Source organism: Acomys minous (assembly GCF_964271855.1).
Source record: "Acomys minous genome assembly, chromosome: 20".
Classification (NCBI taxonomy): Eukaryota; Metazoa; Chordata; class Mammalia; order Rodentia; family Muridae; genus Acomys; species Acomys minous.
This window is the reverse complement of record NC_140502.1, coordinates 23439721-23459616: the sequence shown is the minus strand read 5'-3', so window position 1 is coordinate 23459616 and position 19896 is coordinate 23439721. Positions and strand designations below refer to the sequence as shown.

Genomic DNA, 19896 nt, shown 5'->3' with positions numbered 1-19896 from the left:
GCGATCCACCTACCTCTGCCTCCCGAGTGCTGGGATTACAGGCGTGCGCCACCAAGCCCGGCTATCTGCGATCAATTTACGGTCTCATGGAGAGTACAGACGAGCCTAAATTTTAAAATTCAGAATAGGAAGGAGGATCAATCAGATCGCGATGCAACTGGCTTGATGACGCTTTGCCCGAGACCCACTGAGTAGGACCCCAGAGGTTCCCAGGCTTGGGGTCTCAGACGGACAGCCAGGCTGTTCCCTTGGACAGCAAACCTGCAACTTTCCAACGATGACATTGTCAGCACGAGAGAGATGGCTCGGCTCTGAAAAGCACTTGCTGACCTTGCAGACGGCCTGAGTTCAGCTCCCAAGACCTAGGTTGGATGGGGCAGCTTACAACCAACCATCCGCCTGTAGCCGCAGCTCCGGGGCATCAGACGCTGCCTCCCACAGCGCTGTGGATGCGGCTCCTGTGCTGCGTGTGCACACGCGGGGCGGGGGCGGGGATAAATAACCTGGGTTCAGGGTTTCCCGGTGCCAGCCTTGGAGAACCTCGCTCTCCCGCGGCCCCGCCCCCCATCACGGAGAGGAAGAACCACGCGTGCAAGGTGGACAAGGCCACGGGCTGCGCTGTGAGCCTGGTCACTCTGTTCCCGTTCTAATGATCTGTGGGTCTCTCGGGGGCGGGGGGGGGGATCCCCTTGATTAGACTGTAGGATCTGACCAGTTTGCCCTGGGAAGTTATAGAAACCAATTTGTTTATTTCATGAAATCTATACACACGACAACCCTACCAGCATTTTTAAATTAAGTGTTTTACAATGAAAACGAGTAGAACCGAGCCGGGCGTGGTGGCGCACGCCTTTCATCCCAGCACTCGGGAGGAGGCAGAGGCAGGCGGATCGCTGTGAGTTCGAGGCCAGCCTGGTCTACAGAGTGAGTCCAGGACAGCCAGGGCTACACAGAGAGACCCTGTCTCGGAAAAATCAAACAAACAGACAAAAACTGAGTAGAATCAGCTTCTTCTTTGCTTAGGTTCACTTGCTCTGGGGGAAGCAGGCCGCGTCACTAGGATGCTAGGGAGCCAGGGCTGTCTCCCAGGTGTAGGAATGAGACCCTCTTGTGAGACCCCCTTAGAGGCAGTCAGGCAGGCTACCTGATGAATGGACAGGACGGTCCACACAAGCTGCTCGTGAACACCTGACCCACTTACAATGGGTGACATAAATGTTTACAGCCTGGAACAATGGGTGCTGTTGCACATGATGGCCACCAGGTGGCAGCAGACGCCCAAGGGAAAAAAAGCAAAGCGACCCTTCAAAAACTCCGTCTCCATCCCCTGACAAATCTCATGACTCCTAAAGAAAGAAGTAGAGGGAGGGAAGGAAGAAGAGGGAGAAGGTGATAAAGGTTGCTGTACGGGGCATGAGGATGATGAGGATGATCAATGTTCTGTTACTCCCAGCACTCGGGAGGCAGAGGCAGGTGGATCGCTGTGAGTTCGAGGCTAGCCTGGTCTACAAAGTGAGTCCAGGACAGCCAAGGCTACACAGAGAAACCCTGTCTCGAAAAAACCAAAATGTAAAGAAAAGTGGGGCTGGAGGGATGGCTCAGCATTTGAGAGTGGGCGCTGCTCTTCCAGAGGACCACAGTTTGGTTCCTAGCACTTACATTGAATGCATCACAATTGCCTGTCACTGACACTTCACCATGCTCTCTTCTGCAATCTGTAAGCACCCACACTCGTGTGCACAGGTGTGATGGTGCAGTGGATGCCCTTTAATCCTATACAGATCTCTGTGAGTTCAAAGTCACTTTACTCTGCAGGGCAGAGTCCCGGGGCAGCCAAGACTGCCATAGTGAGACCTTGTCTCAAAAGTAAAAGGACAGAGAAAGAAGGAAAGAAGGAAGGATTTCCCTGATTATCTTGTCATCTGAGCCCAGCAAAAATCCTAATGTTGGATGCTACTGCTGGCAAAGCCATGGGGAAGGCATTCTTCATCCTTATAACCGCCTCCACAGAGAGAACCAAACAGCGTGGTTGGAGGCAGGGCTCAGAATTGGAGCAGAAGCCTAGAGTCCAGCAGTGAAAGCTATGGGTGTGACTCAGTGGTAGAGCCCCTGCCTAGAATCCCCCAGTGAGGGGCTGGGGGGATGGCTCAGTGGTAGAGCCCCTGCCTAGAATCCCCCAGTGAGGGACTTGGAGCCTGGCTCAGTGGTAGAGCCCCTGCCTAGAATCCCCCAGTGAGGGGCTGGGGTGTGGCTCAGTGGTAGAGCCCCTGCCTAGAATCCCCCAGTGAGGGGCTGGGGCGTGGCTCAGTGGTAGAGGCCCTACCTAGAATCCCCCAGTGAGGGGCAGGGGGTGTGGCTCAGTGGTAGAGCCCCTGCCTAGAATCCCCCAGTGAGGGGCTGGGGTGTGGCTCAGTGGTAGAGCCCCTGCCTAGAATCCCCCAGTGAGGGGCTGGGGTGTGGCTCAGTGGTAGAGCCCCTGCCTAGAATCCCCCAGTGAGGGGCTGGGGGTGTGGCTCAGTGGTAGAGCCCCTGCCTAGAATCCCCCAGTGAGGGGCTGGGGTCGTGGCTTAGTGGTAGAGCCCCTGCCTAGAATCCCCCAGTGAGGGGCTGGGGTGTGGCTCAGTGGTAGAGCCCCTGCCTAGAATCCCCCAGTGAGGGGCTGGGGGTGTGGCTCAGTGGTAGAGCCCCTGCCTAGAATCCCCCAGTGAGGGGCTGGGGCGTGGCTCAGTGGTAGAGACCCTGCCTAGAATCCCCCAGTGAGGGGCTGGGGGCGTGGCTCAGTGGTAGAGCCCCTGCCTAGAATCCCCCAGTGAGGGGCTGGGGGCGTGGCTCAGTGGTAGAGCCCCTGCCTAGAATCCCCCAGTGAGGGGCTGGGGGTGTGGCTCAGTGGTAGAGCCCCTGCCTAGGATCCCCCAGTGAGGGGCTGGGGTGTGGCTCAGTGGTAGAGCCCCTGCCTAGAATCCCCCAGTGAGGGGCTGGGGTGTGGCTCAGTGGTAGAGCCCCTGCCTAGAATCCCCCAGTGAGGGGCTGGGGTTTTTATCCCCTGCATAAATACATAGAAGGAGAGGAGTCTGCAAATATCATGAGGGAAGTCAGTCCCTAGTTGATTTTGGTGGAGAGAAGAGTTGAGGCTGGGTGAGCGAACAGGGAGGAATGTCTGGGTGGCTGGCAAATTCTATTTTTGACTTGGCCGTCGTTCTAAGTGGTTCACCTTAAAAATAACACAATTTGGGGGTTTTTTTTGTTTTTTTTGGTTTTTGCTGAATTTCAGGAATTACTATTTTAAGAACTTCCTGGGTTTGTTTTAACATAGAAAGACAGTTAGAAAGACGACGCTTAACTTGGCTTTTTACTTTTAACCTTTTTTTGTAACTTACTTATTTATTTTGGCTTTTTGAGACAGGGTTTCTCTGTGTACCTTGGCTGTCCTGGACTCACTTTGTAGACCAGGCTGGCATCAAACTTACAAAGATCTGCCTCCCTGAGCGCTAGGATTAAAGGAATGTGCCACCATTCCTGGATTTGTAATTTATCTTTATTCTTATTTTATATGCAAATGAAAGTTACCTTAACAGCTGGGTGATCATGGCGCACGCCTTTAATCCCAGCACTCGAGAGGCAGAGGCAGTTGGATCTCGATGAGTTCGAGGCCAGCCTGGTCTATAATGTGAGTCCAGGACAGCCAAGGCTACGCAGAGAGACCTTGTCTAGAAAAGAAAAAAAAAAAAAAAGAAAAGAAAAGAAAAAAGAAAAAAAGAAAAAGAAAGTTACCTTAACAGTCAAGATCTCATACACCAGCTCACTATGTAGTCCAGGCTGGCCTCTAGCCTCTCCTGCCTCCACCTGGCATGTGCTGGGATTACAGGTGTGAGCCACCCTTCCCGATAAAGGGTTTTACTACGTGAATACAGTCTCTAATAGATCAGAAGCAAGGATTTGTTGCCGAGACGCGTCCTTCCCTGTCAAGCCGTCTCTCCCGCCTGCCGTGGAGGTTGAAATTAAGTCATGTTTTCTTTCTGTGATCCTCCTACACGCCACCCAATTTCCTAAAATGGCATGGTTTCTTGTCTTCTTTGTGCCTGAAAAAAAAAATGTCATGATGTATGTATGTGTGTGTGTGTGTGTGTGTATGTATATATTGCACATTTTCCTTATCCATTCCTATGGCAGGAATACCATATGGCTCCATAAATTTGGCTTTTGTGACTATATATGTGTGTCCCATCATCCTTCAACCTCAGCATCTGTTTTCTCTTTCTTTCTTTTTCTTTTTTCTATTATTTATTTGTTTGTTTGTTTGTTTATTTTTTGACTCCCTCACTTCTTGGTCCCCATCTCTCTTCGGCAGGGTCTAATATGTTTCAAACAAGCATCAATCTGCCTATGTAACCAAGGATGACTTTGAACTTCAGACCCTTGGGCCTCTAACCCAGGGAGTGCTGAGATCCCCATGCCTACTGGGAAAAGGTGCTTTGATGCCAGGGAGCAACCTCCCTCCCTCCTGCCCGCTAGCCTCTCCCTGGCCCCCTCCTCCTCCTCAGCATGTCCCTCAGGGTTAACCCACCCAAGGCTCCACATTATGGCGGACATCTCAGAAAGTCTGAGGTCTCTGCAAATCACCGCCTGACCTCAGACTCGTTTTTTCCAGTTCAAATGCATGAAACAAAGGCTGGAGGTTATGTGGCCCTGTGCACTGAGCACTTTCCCCTGAATGCACAAAGCCGTCCCCAGCATTCCAAACCAAAACAACAAACAGCCCCCAGAGAGGACACACTGCAAAGAGAAACACAGACGCACCAGCCGGGATGCAGGCACGGCTGGGATGCAGGCAAGGCTGGGATGCAGGCAAGGCCGGGATGCAGGCACGGCTGTGGCTGCTTCAGTCCCTGTGCCAGGCTGGGCTGTGATCTGGGTATGATGTGGGCAGAGCTGGAAAGGCTCCACACAGTTCCTGAGCCAAATCATAGCACCCCACTCCGGGTAGCCTAGTGTCTGGAAAATACAGCCTAGGGGGCTGTGTTTGTCTGGCCCATCTCTGTGCGGCAGGCCCACAGCCTGGGTCACTTCCTCAGCAGAAAGGCACTCTCTCACGGTCCCAGAGTCCATAAGCAAGGAGTCCTCAGATTTGGCTGCCCGTGAGCTTATCTCTCCTAGGGTTGCAGATGCCTTTGTCACCGTGTCCTTGGACAGTTTCCTCCCTGGTTAGTTTTGTTTATTTCGAGGCATGGTTTCTCTGTGTAGCCCTGGCTGTCCTGGACTCACTCTGTGGACCAGGCTGGCCTCGAACTCACAGCGATCCATGCCTGCCTCTGCCTCCCGAGTGCTGGGATTAAAGGCGTGCGCCACCACCGCCCGGCAGGTCTCCATCTTTATTTCTTTTCTTTTAAATGATGCTAGGCAAACTTACACTATGTAGTGGGTTAAGTCACTTTAGTAAGACCCAGTCTCAAGCCGGGCGTGGTGGTGCACGCCTTTAATCCCAGCACTCGGGAGGCAGAGGCAGGTGGATCGCTGTGAGTTCGAGGCCAGCCTGGTCTAAAAAGTGAGTCCAGGATGGCCAAGGCTACACAGAGAAACCCTGTCTTGAAGAAAAAAAAAAAAAAGACCCAGTCTCAAATAAAAATGTTTTAAAGCGCCCTGGATGTGGCTCAGTGGGAAAGCGCAAGGCCCTTACGTCAATCCTTAGAAGCACAGACAGCAGCCAGAAGTGAGGACCCGTTGCTTTGGGTGGACCCATTTTGAAAGCAAGCGCACTAGACCTTCAGAGAATGGAGTCGATTGTCACACAGGCACGTGAATTTATATTCATAGTTATGCTCAATATACTTAAATAATAATAAGTAAATATAGATTGGCGTGGTGGTGCACGCCTGTAATTCCAGCACTCAGGGAGGCAGAGGCAGGTGGATCTCTGTGAGTTTGAGGCCAGCCTGGGCTACAGAGTGAGTCGAGGACAGTCAAGGCTACACACACACACACACACACAGAGAGAGAGAGAGAGAGAGAGAGAGAGAGAGAGAGAGACAGACAGACAGACAGACAGACAGAGAGACAGAGACAGAGACAGAGACAGAGAGACATAGGGATTCCATCTCATCCAGGTCAAAACAGTTATGACAAAGAACCAAAGAGCCACAATGACAACAAACGCTGGCGAGGTTATGGAGAAAGAGGAGCTGAGACTCACTACTGGGAAGTGAAAAGTGTCACTAAAGTGAAAAGTGACGTAACCTAATTCTTTGTAAGCTAATAAAAAAAACTAAATGTAACAAACGAAAAATAAAATATCCAGAAGAACGCTGGCGTGGTGGCGCACGCCTTTAATCCCAGCACTCGGGAGGCAGAGGCAGGTGGATCGCTGTGAGTTCAAGGCCAGCCTGGTCTACAAAGTGAGTCCCGGACAGCCAAGGCTACACAGAGAGACCCTGTCTCGAAAAACAAACAAACAAAACAAAAACAAAAACAAAATATCCAGAAGAAATAATCATCAAAGCAAAAAAGATGGGATGGGAGGTTACGTTATTTTTGTTCTTGTTTTGTTGTTGTTGTTGTAATCTGTGTGTGGCTGGGGGTTGTACAGACTCTCAAGTAGCCTGAGCTTGCCTCAAACTCACAGTGCAGCTAAGGGATTTGAACCTGGGTACTTGTAATTCTAAATATGTGCAAGCACAGGAAAGGTACAGTGGGGAGCTGGGGAGCTCCCTCAGTGGGTAGGGTGTTGGCTGCACAGGCCTGAAGACCTGAGTTCAGACTCTTAGAACCTGAACTAGGAAGGAAAAAAAAATCCTGTGAATTGGTAGCTTGCCCAAAACTAGACAGCCAAAGACAGCAACCCCCCCGGGGCTCAGCGGCCAGCCAGTTAGCCAAATCAGGGAGAGCTGGAGTCGCTGAGTGACCCTGCGCCAAAAAATAAGGACAGTGGCTGAGGAAGGCCCCAATACCAAACTTGCCCTCCATGTGCAGGTGCACCCACACACAGGAAGGAGAAGAGAAAGAAAGAGAGCGAGGAAGGAAAGAAAGAGAGGAAGAAGAAAGAAACAAAGAAAGAGGAAGAAAGAAGGAAGGAAGGAAGAGAGAAAGAGGCAAAAAAGCCGGGCATGGTGGCGCACGCCTTTAATCCCAGCACTCGGGAGGCAGAGGCAGGCGGATCGCTGTGAGTTCGAGGCCAGCCTGGTCTACAAAGTGAGTCCAGGACAGCCAAGGCTACACAGAGAGACCCTGTCTTGAAAAAAAAAAAAAGAGGGAAGGAAGGAAAATGTCACAGTAAAAATAGTGTAGAAAAGAGTTCAAACCGGGCATGGTGGCACTCCCCAACACTGGACGGGCTGTAGGAAGAAGATTCTGCCTCCAAGGCAGCTTGAATAATATATCAAGACTGTCTCAAGGAAAGGCGTTTGGGTGGGTTGGTTTCATCGTTGTTGTTTTGGGTTTTTGGTTGTTGGTTGGTTGGCTTGTTCTGGTTTTTTGAGACAGGGTCTCTCTGTGTAGCCTTGGCTGTCCTGGACTCATTTTGTAGACCAGGCTGGCCTCGAACTCACAGCGATCCACCTGCCTCTGCCTCCCGAGTGCTGGGATTAAAGGAGGGCGCCAGAAGTTTTTAGGTAAGCAGAAGCTAGCTGTGGGGACTCCTGAATGGAAGCACTAGGGCAGTACTCGACACTACTCCGGTTTTCATGAGCCCTGGATACTGAGGCGACACTAACTCAGTAAGGTTAGCCTGTTAGTTAGGTACCGCCCTAGTTGGCCAGCTAAATTTCACCATTTTGCTTGGGATATTTTTTTTTTTAATTATTTGTATAAGTAGCTAAAACTAAAACCTCATGGCATAAGAATAATTTTTTTCCTTTGGTTTTTGTGTAGCCCTGGCTGTCCTGAAGCTAGCTGTGTAGACCAGGCTGGCCTTGAACTCACAGCGATCCACCTGCCTCTGCTTCCCTAGTACTGGGATCAGAGGTGTGTGGCACTACCTGTCCACACAACTATATTTTTATTTCCTTAAAATAAGAGCCAGACACCGTGGTGTATACCTGAAATCCTAGCGCCTGAGAGCTGAAGCCAGGAGGATTAGTAGGCGGTCAAGGTAATCCCTGTCTACATAGTGAGTTCAAAGCCAACCTGGACTACACGACCATGTCTCATGAACTCCTCCAAAAACGCAAAGGAAAAAAAAAATAAAAAAGCATAAGAAGTAGGCCAGACATGGAGGTCTCCACGCTTTGCAGACCAGGCTGGCCTCGAACTTACAGAGATCCACCTGCCTCTGCCTCCCGAGTGCTGGCATTAAAGGCGTGCGCCACCACCGCCCAGCATTGTTTACTTATTTTAAACTGCCTTTGATTCGTGCTTTGCCATTCATAACTTAGCAATCTTGAACAAGTGACTTCGTTTCTCTGGGTCAACCTGTAAACCAAGCATTTTGTGAGGATGTAATGACATCATTCGCGCCAAGCCCCCCAGAGCAGCTTCTGAAACTGACACCCATTATATAGGACGCAGAAGATTCTGGACCAGTTCTGGACCGAAGATGCTGGTAACCTCAGAGCGGGTGAGGCAAGCAGATGAGGCTGTGAACTCTCCGAGACAGCATACCTCGCTCTCCAACCTCCCCTTGCACCTAGAGGACCCACGAGGCTGATGCCCTAACTCGCTCCAGTCTCCGCTAGCTCCCTGGAGCCTGTGGTTTCATGCAGCGCAATGGTCCGTGAACGAACTACATTTCCCAGCATTCACTTCCAGCCAAGGCCCCCCTAGAGACTTGTCCGCGTACCTTGTCCGAACTGCTTTTTGAGTTCCGGGCCGTGATCTCCATTCATTCAGCTCCAATGTTTCTCTTGGCTAAACGCGTCGTTTACCGTCAACATCCACACGAGCGGGGCCCCTGCAGAGTCTGTGGAAAGCACTGGCCCCTTCTCCCCAGCAGGAGATAGATTCTAAAGTCGCCGTGTTGTCTGGCTTGGGACGAACCCAAGGCCTCGCAGCCTGGGACTACAACTCCCAGGCGGCATCGCGGCGCCGGCAGCGACACGTCACTGGACACCGCCAAGAGCCCCGCGGGGGGGGGGGGAAGGAGGAGGAGGAGAGGGACTTGGGGGGCCGACCCGGGAGCCGGCTGAGGAAGGATGGGGACCGGCCACCCGTTCCTCGAGTGAGGAAGCCGAGGGGCGCGCCACCCCATCCCGGGGCGGCCGCCCCTGGGGCGCCGCCATCCCCGCGCGGCCCTGCGGTCGTGGCTGGGGATGCGGAGCCGGGGGCCGCCGGTGGAGCTGCGCGGGGTGAGAGGCGCGGGGAGGGGCGGCCGCTTGCTGCCCTCGGCCTCGGCCTCCGCCGGCGGGCCCCTCTCGACCCGGCCCTCCTTGCACCCTGACATCTGTGTGGACAGGTGAACCTATCGCCTCTCCTGCACAGCCCAATCCGAGGGGACGGTCCTGTCCTTTGAAAGAGGTTTTTATTTTTATTTATTTATTTATTTTTTAATTTTTTTTTTTTACCCCTTCATTCCAGCGGAGGCTCTCCCCCGAGACATGGTCCCCAGGAGCCCCCCAGGGTCCGCAGGGAATGCCTCCCATCCCGGCCTCTCGGCCCCGCGCCCAGCATCCCGCGGGCAGCCTGCGTGAAGCGGCCTCCCCGCAGCCCCCGGCCCCTCCCCCATGGAGGAGGAGGAGGAGGCGGCGGCGGCGGCGGAGGGGGCGGCGGCCAGAGAGTGGGGCGCGACCCCCGCGGGGCCGGTGTGGACCGCCGTGTTCGACTACGAGGCGGTGGGCGACGAGGAGCTGACCCTGCGGAGAGGCGACCGCGTCCAGGTGCTTTCCCAGGACTGTGCGGTGTCTGGAGACGAGGGATGGTGGACAGGGCAGCTACCCAGCGGCCGTGTGGGCGTCTTCCCCAGCAACTACGTGGCCCCCGCCGCGCCCGCCGCACCCACGGGCCTCCAGCTGCCACAGGAGATCCCCTTCCAAGAGCTGCAGCTGGAGGAGATCATCGGCGTCGGGGGCTTTGGCAAGGTCTACCGTGCCGTGTGGCGCGGAGAAGAGGTAGCGGTCAAGGCCGCCCGGCTGGACCCTGAACGGGACCCGGCAGTGACAGCGGAGCAGGTGCGCCAGGAGGCCCGGCTCTTTGGAGCCCTGCAGCACCCCAACATCATTGCCCTGAGGGGCGCCTGCCTCAGCCCCCCAAACCTCTGCCTGGTGATGGAGTATGCTCGCGGAGGCGCGCTGAGCAGGGTGCTAGCAGGTCGCCGGGTGCCCCCTCATGTGCTGGTCAACTGGGCTGTGCAAGTGGCTCGGGGCATGAACTATCTACACAACGATGCCCCTGTCCCCATAATTCACCGGGATCTCAAGTCCATCAACAGTAAGTGGACGTACCCTCTCCCACAAAACTCTTCCACTGAACCTTGCGAGCCCAAGTCGTTGGAAACGGCAAGGGACACCAGATGGCACTGTGCGATGGCGGGGGTGGGGGGGGTAGGGGCCGATGAGGGTGTTCTGGCAGTATTAAGAAGAGAAAGGGAGGCCCAGAGTGGTTGAAAGACGCACTGTCTTTCAGCCTGTCGTCGCAGTGGGTCAGTGATTGTGTATCCATGGCACTGTGGCTGTCTCTGTGTTCACTGCCGCTTGCAGAGCCTGTCCTCATGATACCCACCGCCTGAGCGTGGCATCAGGGTCCACCAGGCAGAAATAAACCGAACCTAGCTTAGTTGGAAGCAGGCCTTTCCAAGCCTGTCACTGTTAAATTGGGGAGGGGGGCAGTGGGGAAGGGGGGGCCGGGGAAGGGCGCAGGGGAAATTCCTGTGCACTTTTAGGTTGTTCAGTGGTGTCTTGGGCCTCTACTCACGAGATGTCATTAGTGCTCTGCACCCCTGCTCCCAACCAGCAAGACCAGGAATATGCCCAGAAACTGCCTTATGCCCCCTGGGGGCGGGCATGGAGTAGGTAGGGCAAAGCACGGCCATCGAAAAACCGCTCCTGAAATGGTTCTCCAGGGCAAGCTGGAACAGATGAAGGGTTTGGGAGGAGTGTGGCTGATGCCAATCATGGGTTCTACAAAGCTGATTGATTGATTGATTGAATCAGCAATGGACCAAGTAGACAGGAAAGGTCCCCAGAAATCATATATAAACCAAAAGGCCTCTCAAGGCACCAGCAAATATTAGTGGACCCGCTGGTAAGTTAGGCCCTCTCCAAGCACTGGGACACCATGCTTTCTTTCCCTGGTAGTCCTCATAGATGAGACGTTGCTTTCCTTCATTCTAGATCATTCTGGTATACTGGGCACTAGATACTCCTAGGTATACAACTGGCAACGCTTTACCTCCCTGGCTCTCCCATTCCTGCTGAGCTCCGTTTCACATCCCTTTATTTTTTTAAATTGACGGCATCGTTCTCGAATTGGGTGTTTACAGGCCCCAATCCACGTGTGCGAGAGGGTTCCACAGCAAACGAGGCCAGCATGTTCGATGCCCTCAAGTGTGTCGTACCTAAGCCAGGAATGTGCGAGCCCTCCCTTCGCCGTCAGTGCTCACCCTTAGCGGTTCCTTTTTGCCTGTTGGTTTATATTTTCATATTTGTTTGATTCCACTCAACTGGCCTTGTAAGCTTGTTGCCAGGTTACCAAGACCCCAGAAGAGAGGGGCTGAGTGGTCCTCATCTTCTACGCCTGGCATTTATGCATTCCACACCGAGAGTAACCAAGTATCCATGACCTTCCCTGGCCTGTGGCCAGTCTGGGAGGGTCAGCAGAGCAGATGCTGGTGGCCCGTCCCTGCCTGTATGGGTGCCCACAGTCTACTGCTCCTAAAATGCTGGGTGAGTGGGGGCAGGCCACTGGCATGCTCTTCTTACAAGGTGGGGCTCCTAGGCCTTTCCTCACCCAGAGGGCCCACAGTAGGTATCTACTACACCCTGGACAAGATGGCTGGCCTCTCTCAAGGCCCGGGCTTCCTCTGGGGCAGTAAAGGACACGGGCTCCTGCACCAGCGTCCTTACACCCTTCCCTAAGACGTTCCTCATCGGATGCCATTTGTTCTTTACCTGAAGAGTTCTTTTGTTTGTTTTTAAATTATTTATCACTGCGGTTGGGTATAGGCATCACCAAGCACGTGTGGAAGTCAGAGAACGACTTCCGGGAGTCACGGCTCTCCTTCCGCCGTGAGGGTTCTGGGAGGGGGCTCAGACCACCCAGCATGGTGGCGAGAACCTCTTCCTCCTCAGCTGTCTTGATGACTTGTGCTGCTTATTTTTAGTTTGGCGAACCGAAGCCTCCCAAGCACTGCAGTTTCAAGTGTGGGCAGCCACGCCTGACTTTGTTGCTTAAGAGTCTACTGTTTTATCCTTGGCTCTAGGATCGTAGAGAGGCTAAGGACAGCCGAGTGTAGCGGCACATGCCTATAATCCCAGTATTAGCAGATGAGGCAAGAGGATTGCCACAAGTTTGAGACCAGCCTGAGCTGGTCTTAATATGTTCCAGGCTAACCTAGACTGCGGTGTAAAATCCTATCTAAATAAATAACCCAGGGGCCAGCTTGATGGCTAGCCGGGCCAAGACGCTTGCTGTCAGGCCTGGCAACCTCACTTTGATCCCTGGGATCAACCATGCGTGGAACAACTCATCCACACAGACACACAATAGATAAGCATATTTTTTAAAAGGAAAAGAAGAGACAGGCATGGTATTGCAAGCCTTGATTCCCAGCACTGGGGAGGCAGAGGCAGACAGATCTCTGTGGGTTCAAGGCCAGCCTGGTCCCAGGACAGCCAGGGCTACCTAATGAGACTCTGTCTCAAAAAAAAAAAAAAAAAAAAAAAAAAAAAAAAAGAAAGAAAGAAAGAAAGAAAGAAAAAAGAAGCCAGGCATGGCGGATCCCATGAGTTTGAGGCCAGCCTGGTCTACAAAGCAAGTCCAGGACTGTTAAACAGAAACCCTATCTCAAAAAACCAAAGAAAGAAAAAGAAAAAGAAAGAGGAGGAGGAAGAAGAAAAATCCTCCCCCCTCCCAAAGTGAAGTTTATACTATAGTAAACAAGAATGATGATTGATCGATCGATCAATTGATCTACACATAGATGTAGGGATGGTGCACAGGGGTACATGGGGTCCAGAGCTAGAAGGGGAGAGAGAGAGAGGAAGAAAAGAAGGTAGATTCCAGGTTTCAGAAAGCCACAGCGACTCCGAGGGAACTGTGCTGAGTCCAGGGTGGAGAAGGGTGAATCCTTAGAGCTGACGCTCAGGAGGGGCACCGTGGGGGGCATGTGTGTGACCTGCACAAGAAGGACTCAACCTTACAAGGGAAAGTAGGGAAAGCCGGGCAAATGCAAGGTGGGAAGAGTGGCCTGGAGTAGCGTGGAGACTGGGGTGGAACGGCCCGGAAGCCCAGGGCCCAGCAGGCTGCAGCATGGCCGCGGCTGCGGATTTGAGGGCAGATTGGACCACAGTGTGAGATATTCTCGCAAAACAGTAAAACCCAGGCCTGGAGGCTGTGAGACTGCTCGGTGGGTAAGGGCACTGGCTGCTCTGGCAGAGAGCATGGGCAAAACGTGACTTCGGTTCCCAGCAACACACGGTCCCCTCCCAAACATCCGTGACTGCAGTTCGGGGGTTCTGCACTTTGTTGGGGTCTTTTCAGGCACCAGCATGCACATGCTGGACATGTAAACATGCAGGTAAATGTGTATATTTTTTTAAATTTAAAAAATATGTCAAGCCGAGGCTGTAGCATGGTCTTAAAGTGCTTGCCTCGCAAGGCCTTGGGTTCACGATCCATCACTCACACATGCACAACACGCAAAGCATAGACAGTCTCAGCATTAAGATCCTGGGCAGGGACGGCACAGCTGGCCCAAGCCTTCGTCCTATTATCTAGACAGCTTTGGGCCAAGTCAGTTCTCTGAGACGCAGTTTGCTAGGCAATGACAATTAGTCCTGAGCCCATTCTTAGGAAGGATGTAGCCCCAGTGCAGACACTAGCCGGCACCGTCAGGCGGCCCACTGCCTCCAGTCACTTAGACCTAGTCAGTCTGCTTTGTATCAGTCAGTCTTGATCACAGTGCTGCTGCATAACAAAACACCCCCCAAGCTCTTGTTACTGTGTGCTCGCTCCTATAGCTAGATGAGAAACAAAATGGCTTAGTGGGGCTTGGGTAGAGGGGTTCCACTCCCAAACGCCTCCCATCTCCTTTGGACCAGCAGGCCACTTAAAGCACATTAGCGTGCTGGTGGCCGAAGGTCCAGAGGCCAAGGTTGTGCCAGAGGCTTCTTGCAGGGTCGGCCTGGAGCTAGCCTGTCATGCTCACTTCATTCTTTTGGGGTTTTTGTTTTGTTTGTTTGTTTTTGTGTTGTTGTTGGTTTTTGTTTGTTTGTTTCTGGCTTTTTTAAGGCAAAGTCTTGCTATTTAGCCCAGGTTGGCTGCTAACATATTATCCTCCAGTCTGAGGCTCCCAAGTTCTGGGATTGCAGACATGTGCCATTATGCCCAACTGTGACGGTGTGTGTGTAACCGCGTGTACACATATGTGGGTATATACACTTGAGCGCAGGTGTCTGCAGAGTGCAGGGCGCAACACACTGAACGGCCGAGCTGTCTCCATCCCTTTCCCTTGGCCATCCCAGAGTTAAGGCATAGGGCAATACACCATGCCCGGCTAGTGAGACCAGCAGCCAGCAGCCAAGAGACAGAGCGGGGTGGGGTGCAGGGTGGGGTGAGGGGGTGGTGGCATCGACTGGGGCTGCAGGAGGCCACCCTCAGGAGGCCCGAGGAGCAGAAGCAGGGCAGGAGGGAACCCGGTAAGCTGTTGAGAGCACGAGGAAGGCTGAGGACTGGGGCGCCCACGGCCTGCCGGTCTTGGTGACCCGCCTTTCTTCCCGCCCCCCAGTCCTAATCCTGGAGGCCATCGAGAACCACAGCCTCGCTGACACGGTGCTCAAGATCACAGACTTCGGCCTCGCCCGAGAGTGGCACAAGACGACGAAGATGAGTGCCGCGGGGACTTACGCCTGGATGGCTCCCGAGGTCATCCGCCTCTCCCGCTTCTCCAAAAGCAGCGACGTCTGGAGGTGCTGAGAGGCGGGCGGGTGTCCTGGGTGGGAGGCGGCGTGGGGAAAGGCGGGTGCTGGGAGGGGACCAGTGACCAAGCGGTTAAGCGGTCCTGGGGCCGAAGCAGGTCCCGCGGAAGGATTTGCACCTGAATTTAAAAAAAAAAAATCACTGACAAGCCAATCTGCCGGGCGGTGGTGGCGCACGCCTTTAATCCCAGCACTCGGGAGGCAGAGGCAGGCGGATCGCTGTGAGTTCGAGGCCAGCCTGGTCTACAAAGTGAGTCCAGGATGGCTAAGGCTACACAGAGAAACCCTGTCTCGAAAAACAAAAACAAAAACAAAACAAAACAAAAAAAAATCAGAAGAAATAGATGTTAGCCGCAAAGGGTTCCTGAAACACCATCCGGTACACAGCCATGGAATCAGGAAGGTGAGTACCTGGGCGCGGCCATTCGTTCTAGCCACGTGGCTGTCCGCAGACATGGAGAAAGCCCTGCCTGGTAGCATAGGTCCGTTATCCCATCTTCTCAGAAGGCGAGGTAGGACGGTTGCAAGTTCGAGGCCTGCCTGGGCAACTCAGTGAGAGCTTGTCTCACAATCAAAGTAAGAGGTTAGTGGGCATAGCTCACTGATAGAACAGAAGCCTAGAATCCATCCTCTAGTGATGGTGAGGGGGGCGTGATGGTTCAGTGCCAGAGCATTTGCCTGGAATCCCCAGTGAGGGGCTGTGGGCATGGCTCAGTGAGAGCATACTTGCAAAAGCAAAAAAAAAAAAAAAAAAAAAAACCTTTAAAAAAATATGCATGTGGAGAAGATAGTTCTGTCAGTAAAGTGTTTTCCGTGCAAGCATGATAACCTGAGTTTAGCCCCCAGCACCCACATAAGAGCTGGGCATAGAAATGCCCTGGCAATCCCAGCAGCACTGAGGAGGCGGAGGTGGCGCTCCTGCAGCTCTCTGGCCAGCAGTCCAACCACATCCCTGAGCTGCAGATCCCAGTGAGAGGGCCTGTCGCACAAAACAAAAGCAAAAGCTGGGGCCTTGGCCATGGTGGCGGCGCACGCCTTTAATCCCTGCACCCAGGAGGCAGAGGCAGGTGGCTCTCTGAATCTGAGGCCAGTCTGGTCTACATGGTGAATTCCAGGACAGCCAAGGCTACAGAGAGACCCTGCCTCAAAAGCAAACAAAAAACCCGGGTGGCAGTTCCTGAGAATGACACTTGAGGTTTGCCCCTGGCCTCTGTGTGTACACACATGTGCATACACACCCATATATGAACAGGCGTGCACACACAACAGGAAACCAGCTTTTGAGCAATTGCTGGGTATGGTGGTGCAGACCTTTAATCCCAGTATGAGGCTACAGAGGCAGGTGGATGGATCTCTATGAGCTTAGAGCACCCTGGTCTACATAGCCCGTTCCCGGCCGGCCAGGGAAGCATAGTGAGGCTCTTTCTTTTGGAAAGAAAAGAAAAGATTGTGAAACAATCGTAAACATCAGGAAAGTATTTATGTGTGAAAATGTCGGAGTGGGCAGGGAGGCACTTCCGTGTCGCAGGAGCACGGTGGGCAGGGAGGCACTTCCGTGTCGCAGGAGCACGGTGGTAAGCTGAGTTCTCAGTGACAAGGAGCCAGCTGAACAAAGGAGGTGCTGAGGTGAGAGTTGCAGGAAGTGTGGCTGCTGCCTTGGCTTGGGGACACATTGGGTGTGACTCTTAGGTGCGGTGGGTACCAGCCGTAGGGACAGTTAGGAACGCGTGGTCGGTCGGAGCCACACCCAGGCGTCTCCGTTGACTTGTCAGTTGCCAGTTGCCAGGTTGCAAGTCGCTTAAGTAAAAAAGTAATGTGTTTGAGGCGGAGCCAAATCCGCAGTCCTCACTGGCTCTACATGGCCTCTGTTCGGGGTCGGTCAGAGCACCTTTGTACGTAGTGATCGTCTGTGCTGCCGAGCCTTCGGAAAGCCCAGGTGATATGGTGTCCCCCAGCCTCACAGGCTCCTTCTAGGCTGACTGGGTTCCTGAATAAATTGGTGGTGTCACAGGTCAGGACACCAAGTACCTGTGTCTCCCGGCGACCAGATACCAGTCACCAGTCAGTACCAATGCAGACAGCGCTGCAGGCTCCCGGGGATGCAGGAGTGCAGGGCGTCCTCCTGCCTCCTTTTGAAAAGCAGTAGCTGGGGCTGGAGAGATGGCTCAGAGGTTAAGAGCATCTGGCTGCTCTTCCAAAGGTCCTGAGTTCAATTCCCAGCAACCACATGGTGGCTCACAACCATCTATGATGTGATATGGTGCCCTCTTCTGGCCTGTAGGTGTACATGCCGACAGAGCAATGTATTCATCATAACAATAAATTACTCTAAAAAAAAAAAAAAAAGAAAAGAAAAGCAGTAGCTGTCCTCATGACCCAGATGGCTGCTGGAGCGCCAGGCAGGCCCACATTCCCGCCAGAAAGCAGGAGGGAGAGGGAGTGGGATCTCCACTGCACTCCGCCTTGAAGCCTTGCTGTAAGGTCTGCTAAGGCTGCCCAGCACAGCCCTGGTCTGGAGTAATAAGTCCTCAGTGTGGTTGATAGGAAGGTACTGTGGGGACACAGACAGGGGGTCAGGGAAGGCGACCTGGCAGAGAGGGCAGCCTCAGCTGAGCCTTGAAGGACAGCTATAAAACACGAAGGGAAGAGCATTCTTGACGAAAGGGACAGTGTATACAAAGGGAGAGGCTGACCGCCTACAGGCAGCACTGCGAGGTGGTGAGGGACGTGTGCTGCCGGGCATGGTGGCCCACGTCTCGTCCCGTGCTCCGGGGGAAAAGCAAAGGATCTTAAAGTTGGGGTTAGCATGGGCCATATAGTGAGCTCCAGGTCAGCCTTGGTGAGACCGTGTTGCATTGGAGGTGGAGGAGGAGGAGGGGGAGGAAAAGGAGGAAGAGGAGGAGGAGGAGGAGGAGGAGGAGGGTGCTGCTGCTGTGATAGGTGCTGGGCCTACAGCTCGTTGTTTGAGTACTTGCTTAGTATATATAAGATCCTAGATTCAACCAACAATTTTTAAAAGAAATCTTTTTTTAAAAAGATTTATTATTTTATGTATATAAGCACTCTATTTGCATGTACATCTGCAGGCCAGAAGGGGGCATCAAGTCACATTACAGATGGTTGTGAGCCACCATGTGGTTGCTGGGAATTGAACTCAGGACCTCTGGAAGAGCAGTCAGTGCTCTTATCCTCTGAGCCGTCTCTCCAGCCCTTCAATCAGTATTTTTTAAGATCTGATTTTAGGGCCTACAAAACAGCTCAGTGGGTAAAAGTGTCCCCTGGGCCCCACACGGTGGGAGAGAAGCAGCCCCTGCAACCTGTCTTCTGAGCACCATATGAGCCGTGCCCCTGCTCCACAGTAAAGCGGGTTTTAAAGAGACACACGATGAGTCCATTAAAAGTATGGCTCTGATGCCAGGAACAGTACTGCACGCCTGTAATCCCAGCACTCGGGAGGCAGAGGCAGGAGGATCTCTGTGAGTTCGAGGCCAGCCTGGTCTACAAAGTGAGTCCAGGAGAGCAAAGGCTACACAGAAACACGGTCTCAAAAAATGAAAAGTATGGCTCTGGTTGTGGTGGTGTTTCGTTTTAATTTCAGCACCCAGGAGACAGAGGCAGGTGGATTGCTGTGAATTTGAGGCCATGCTGGTTGACATAGTAGGTTGAGTTTCAGGCTAGCCAGGACTACATGGACCCTGTCTTAAAAATAAAAATAAATAAAATAGTATTTCCAAGTAGGCATTGTGGTCCCCCTTTGGTTTTGATTGGGGGCCAGAAAAGTAGACAGAAGATGTCAGGGGACAGCCCTGTGGGGTCAAACCAGGCACTTATGTCCCCACCAGTGAGGATGGAAGCAGGACCAGGGGTAGGCTGGGGTACGCGTGACGATGGGGGGCTGCAGCATCACCCTCCCTCTCCCCACCTGCAGCTTTGGGGTTCTGCTCTGGGAGCTGCTGACCGGGGAGGTCCCCTACCGAGAAATCGACGCCTTGGCCGTGGCTTATGGTGTGGCTATGAACAAGCTGACGCTACCCATCCCCTCCACCTGCCCCGAGCCCTTTGCCCGCCTCCTGGAGGGTGAGCCAGGGCCCTGTGGAGAGGGTAGGCTCAGCTTTGGGGACAGGCTCCCGTGGGCCACACCTCCCTCCCTCCCCCGCCATTTACACCATCCTCGTGTTCCAGTGGGTCCAGGAATTGGAGAGAAGGCCCTGGGGCCCAAGGGGCTATGGATGTCATCCCCATCACTGTCTCCATGGCGGCCAGGCCCAAAGCTCCTGGGGGACTCTGACGCTGGGGTTCCTATCCGACCCTGGATCCCTCTGAGCAGACCCTGGGGCGTATTGACAGGAACTTAGCTAAATCTTGCCGTCGCCCTGAGCATGGGTGCTGACCCCGTCCCCCTCCACTGCCCCTCCCTGTCCCACCCCCAGAATGCTGGGACCCAGAGCCTCACTGCCGGCCAGATTTTGGCAGCATCCTAAAGCAGCTGGAGGTCATCGAACAGTCGGCCCTGTTCCGGATGCCGCTGGAGTCCTTCCACTCACTGCAGGAAGACTGGAAGCTGGAGATCCAGCACATGTTCGATGACCTTCGGACCAAAGAGAAGGTGAGGGGCGGGGCGGGGCGGGGCGGGGCGGGGCGGGGCGGGGACCCCCCCCCCAGCTCTGCCGCCCTGGGCAGCCCCCAAGCCCTTTTCCCTGAACCCTCTCCCCTCCCTTTGGGCCCATGCAGGGTGTCTTTACATGTTAAGAAAAGACAGCTTCCTGTCGGTGGGCTAATAAGAAAAAGGCCCCCTGCGCTGACGTGCTTACAGGCGATGCCGTCTGCGATTGCCTCTGAG

At 53.7% G+C, this 19896-nt stretch overlaps 2 protein-coding genes across 3 annotated transcripts in view; one reads left to right on the top strand and one right to left on the bottom strand.

The window, feature by feature from the left end:
* LOC311591678 (uncharacterized protein) overlaps nt 1–8963 on the bottom strand; it is a 28053-nt gene extending 19090 nt beyond the window's left edge. Inside the window, exon 1 of one of the 2 annotated variants that reach the window (XM_084771563.1) lies at nt 8768–8963. In XM_084771563.1, the coding sequence (XP_084627689.1) occupies nt 8768–8809 (42 nt within the window). In that variant the 5' untranslated portion in view covers nt 8810–8963. Of the gene's footprint in view, nt 1–13; nt 510–8767 lie in introns of those variants that run through there. The other variant, XM_084771564.1, reaches the window with a different exon arrangement.
* A 281-nt stretch (nt 8964–9244) lies between these two features.
* Nucleotides 9245–19896, top strand: part of MAP3K10 (mitogen-activated protein kinase kinase kinase 10) — a 20472-nt gene continuing 9820 nt past the window's right edge. Inside the window, exons 1-4 of the mRNA XM_084771537.1 lie at nt 9245–10350; nt 14867–15047; nt 18985–19133; nt 19487–19662. Of these exons, the coding sequence (XP_084627663.1) occupies nt 9648–10350; nt 14867–15047; nt 18985–19133; nt 19487–19662 (1209 nt within the window). The 5' untranslated portion in view covers nt 9245–9647. The remainder of the gene's footprint in view (nt 10351–14866; nt 15048–18984; nt 19134–19486; nt 19663–19896) is intronic.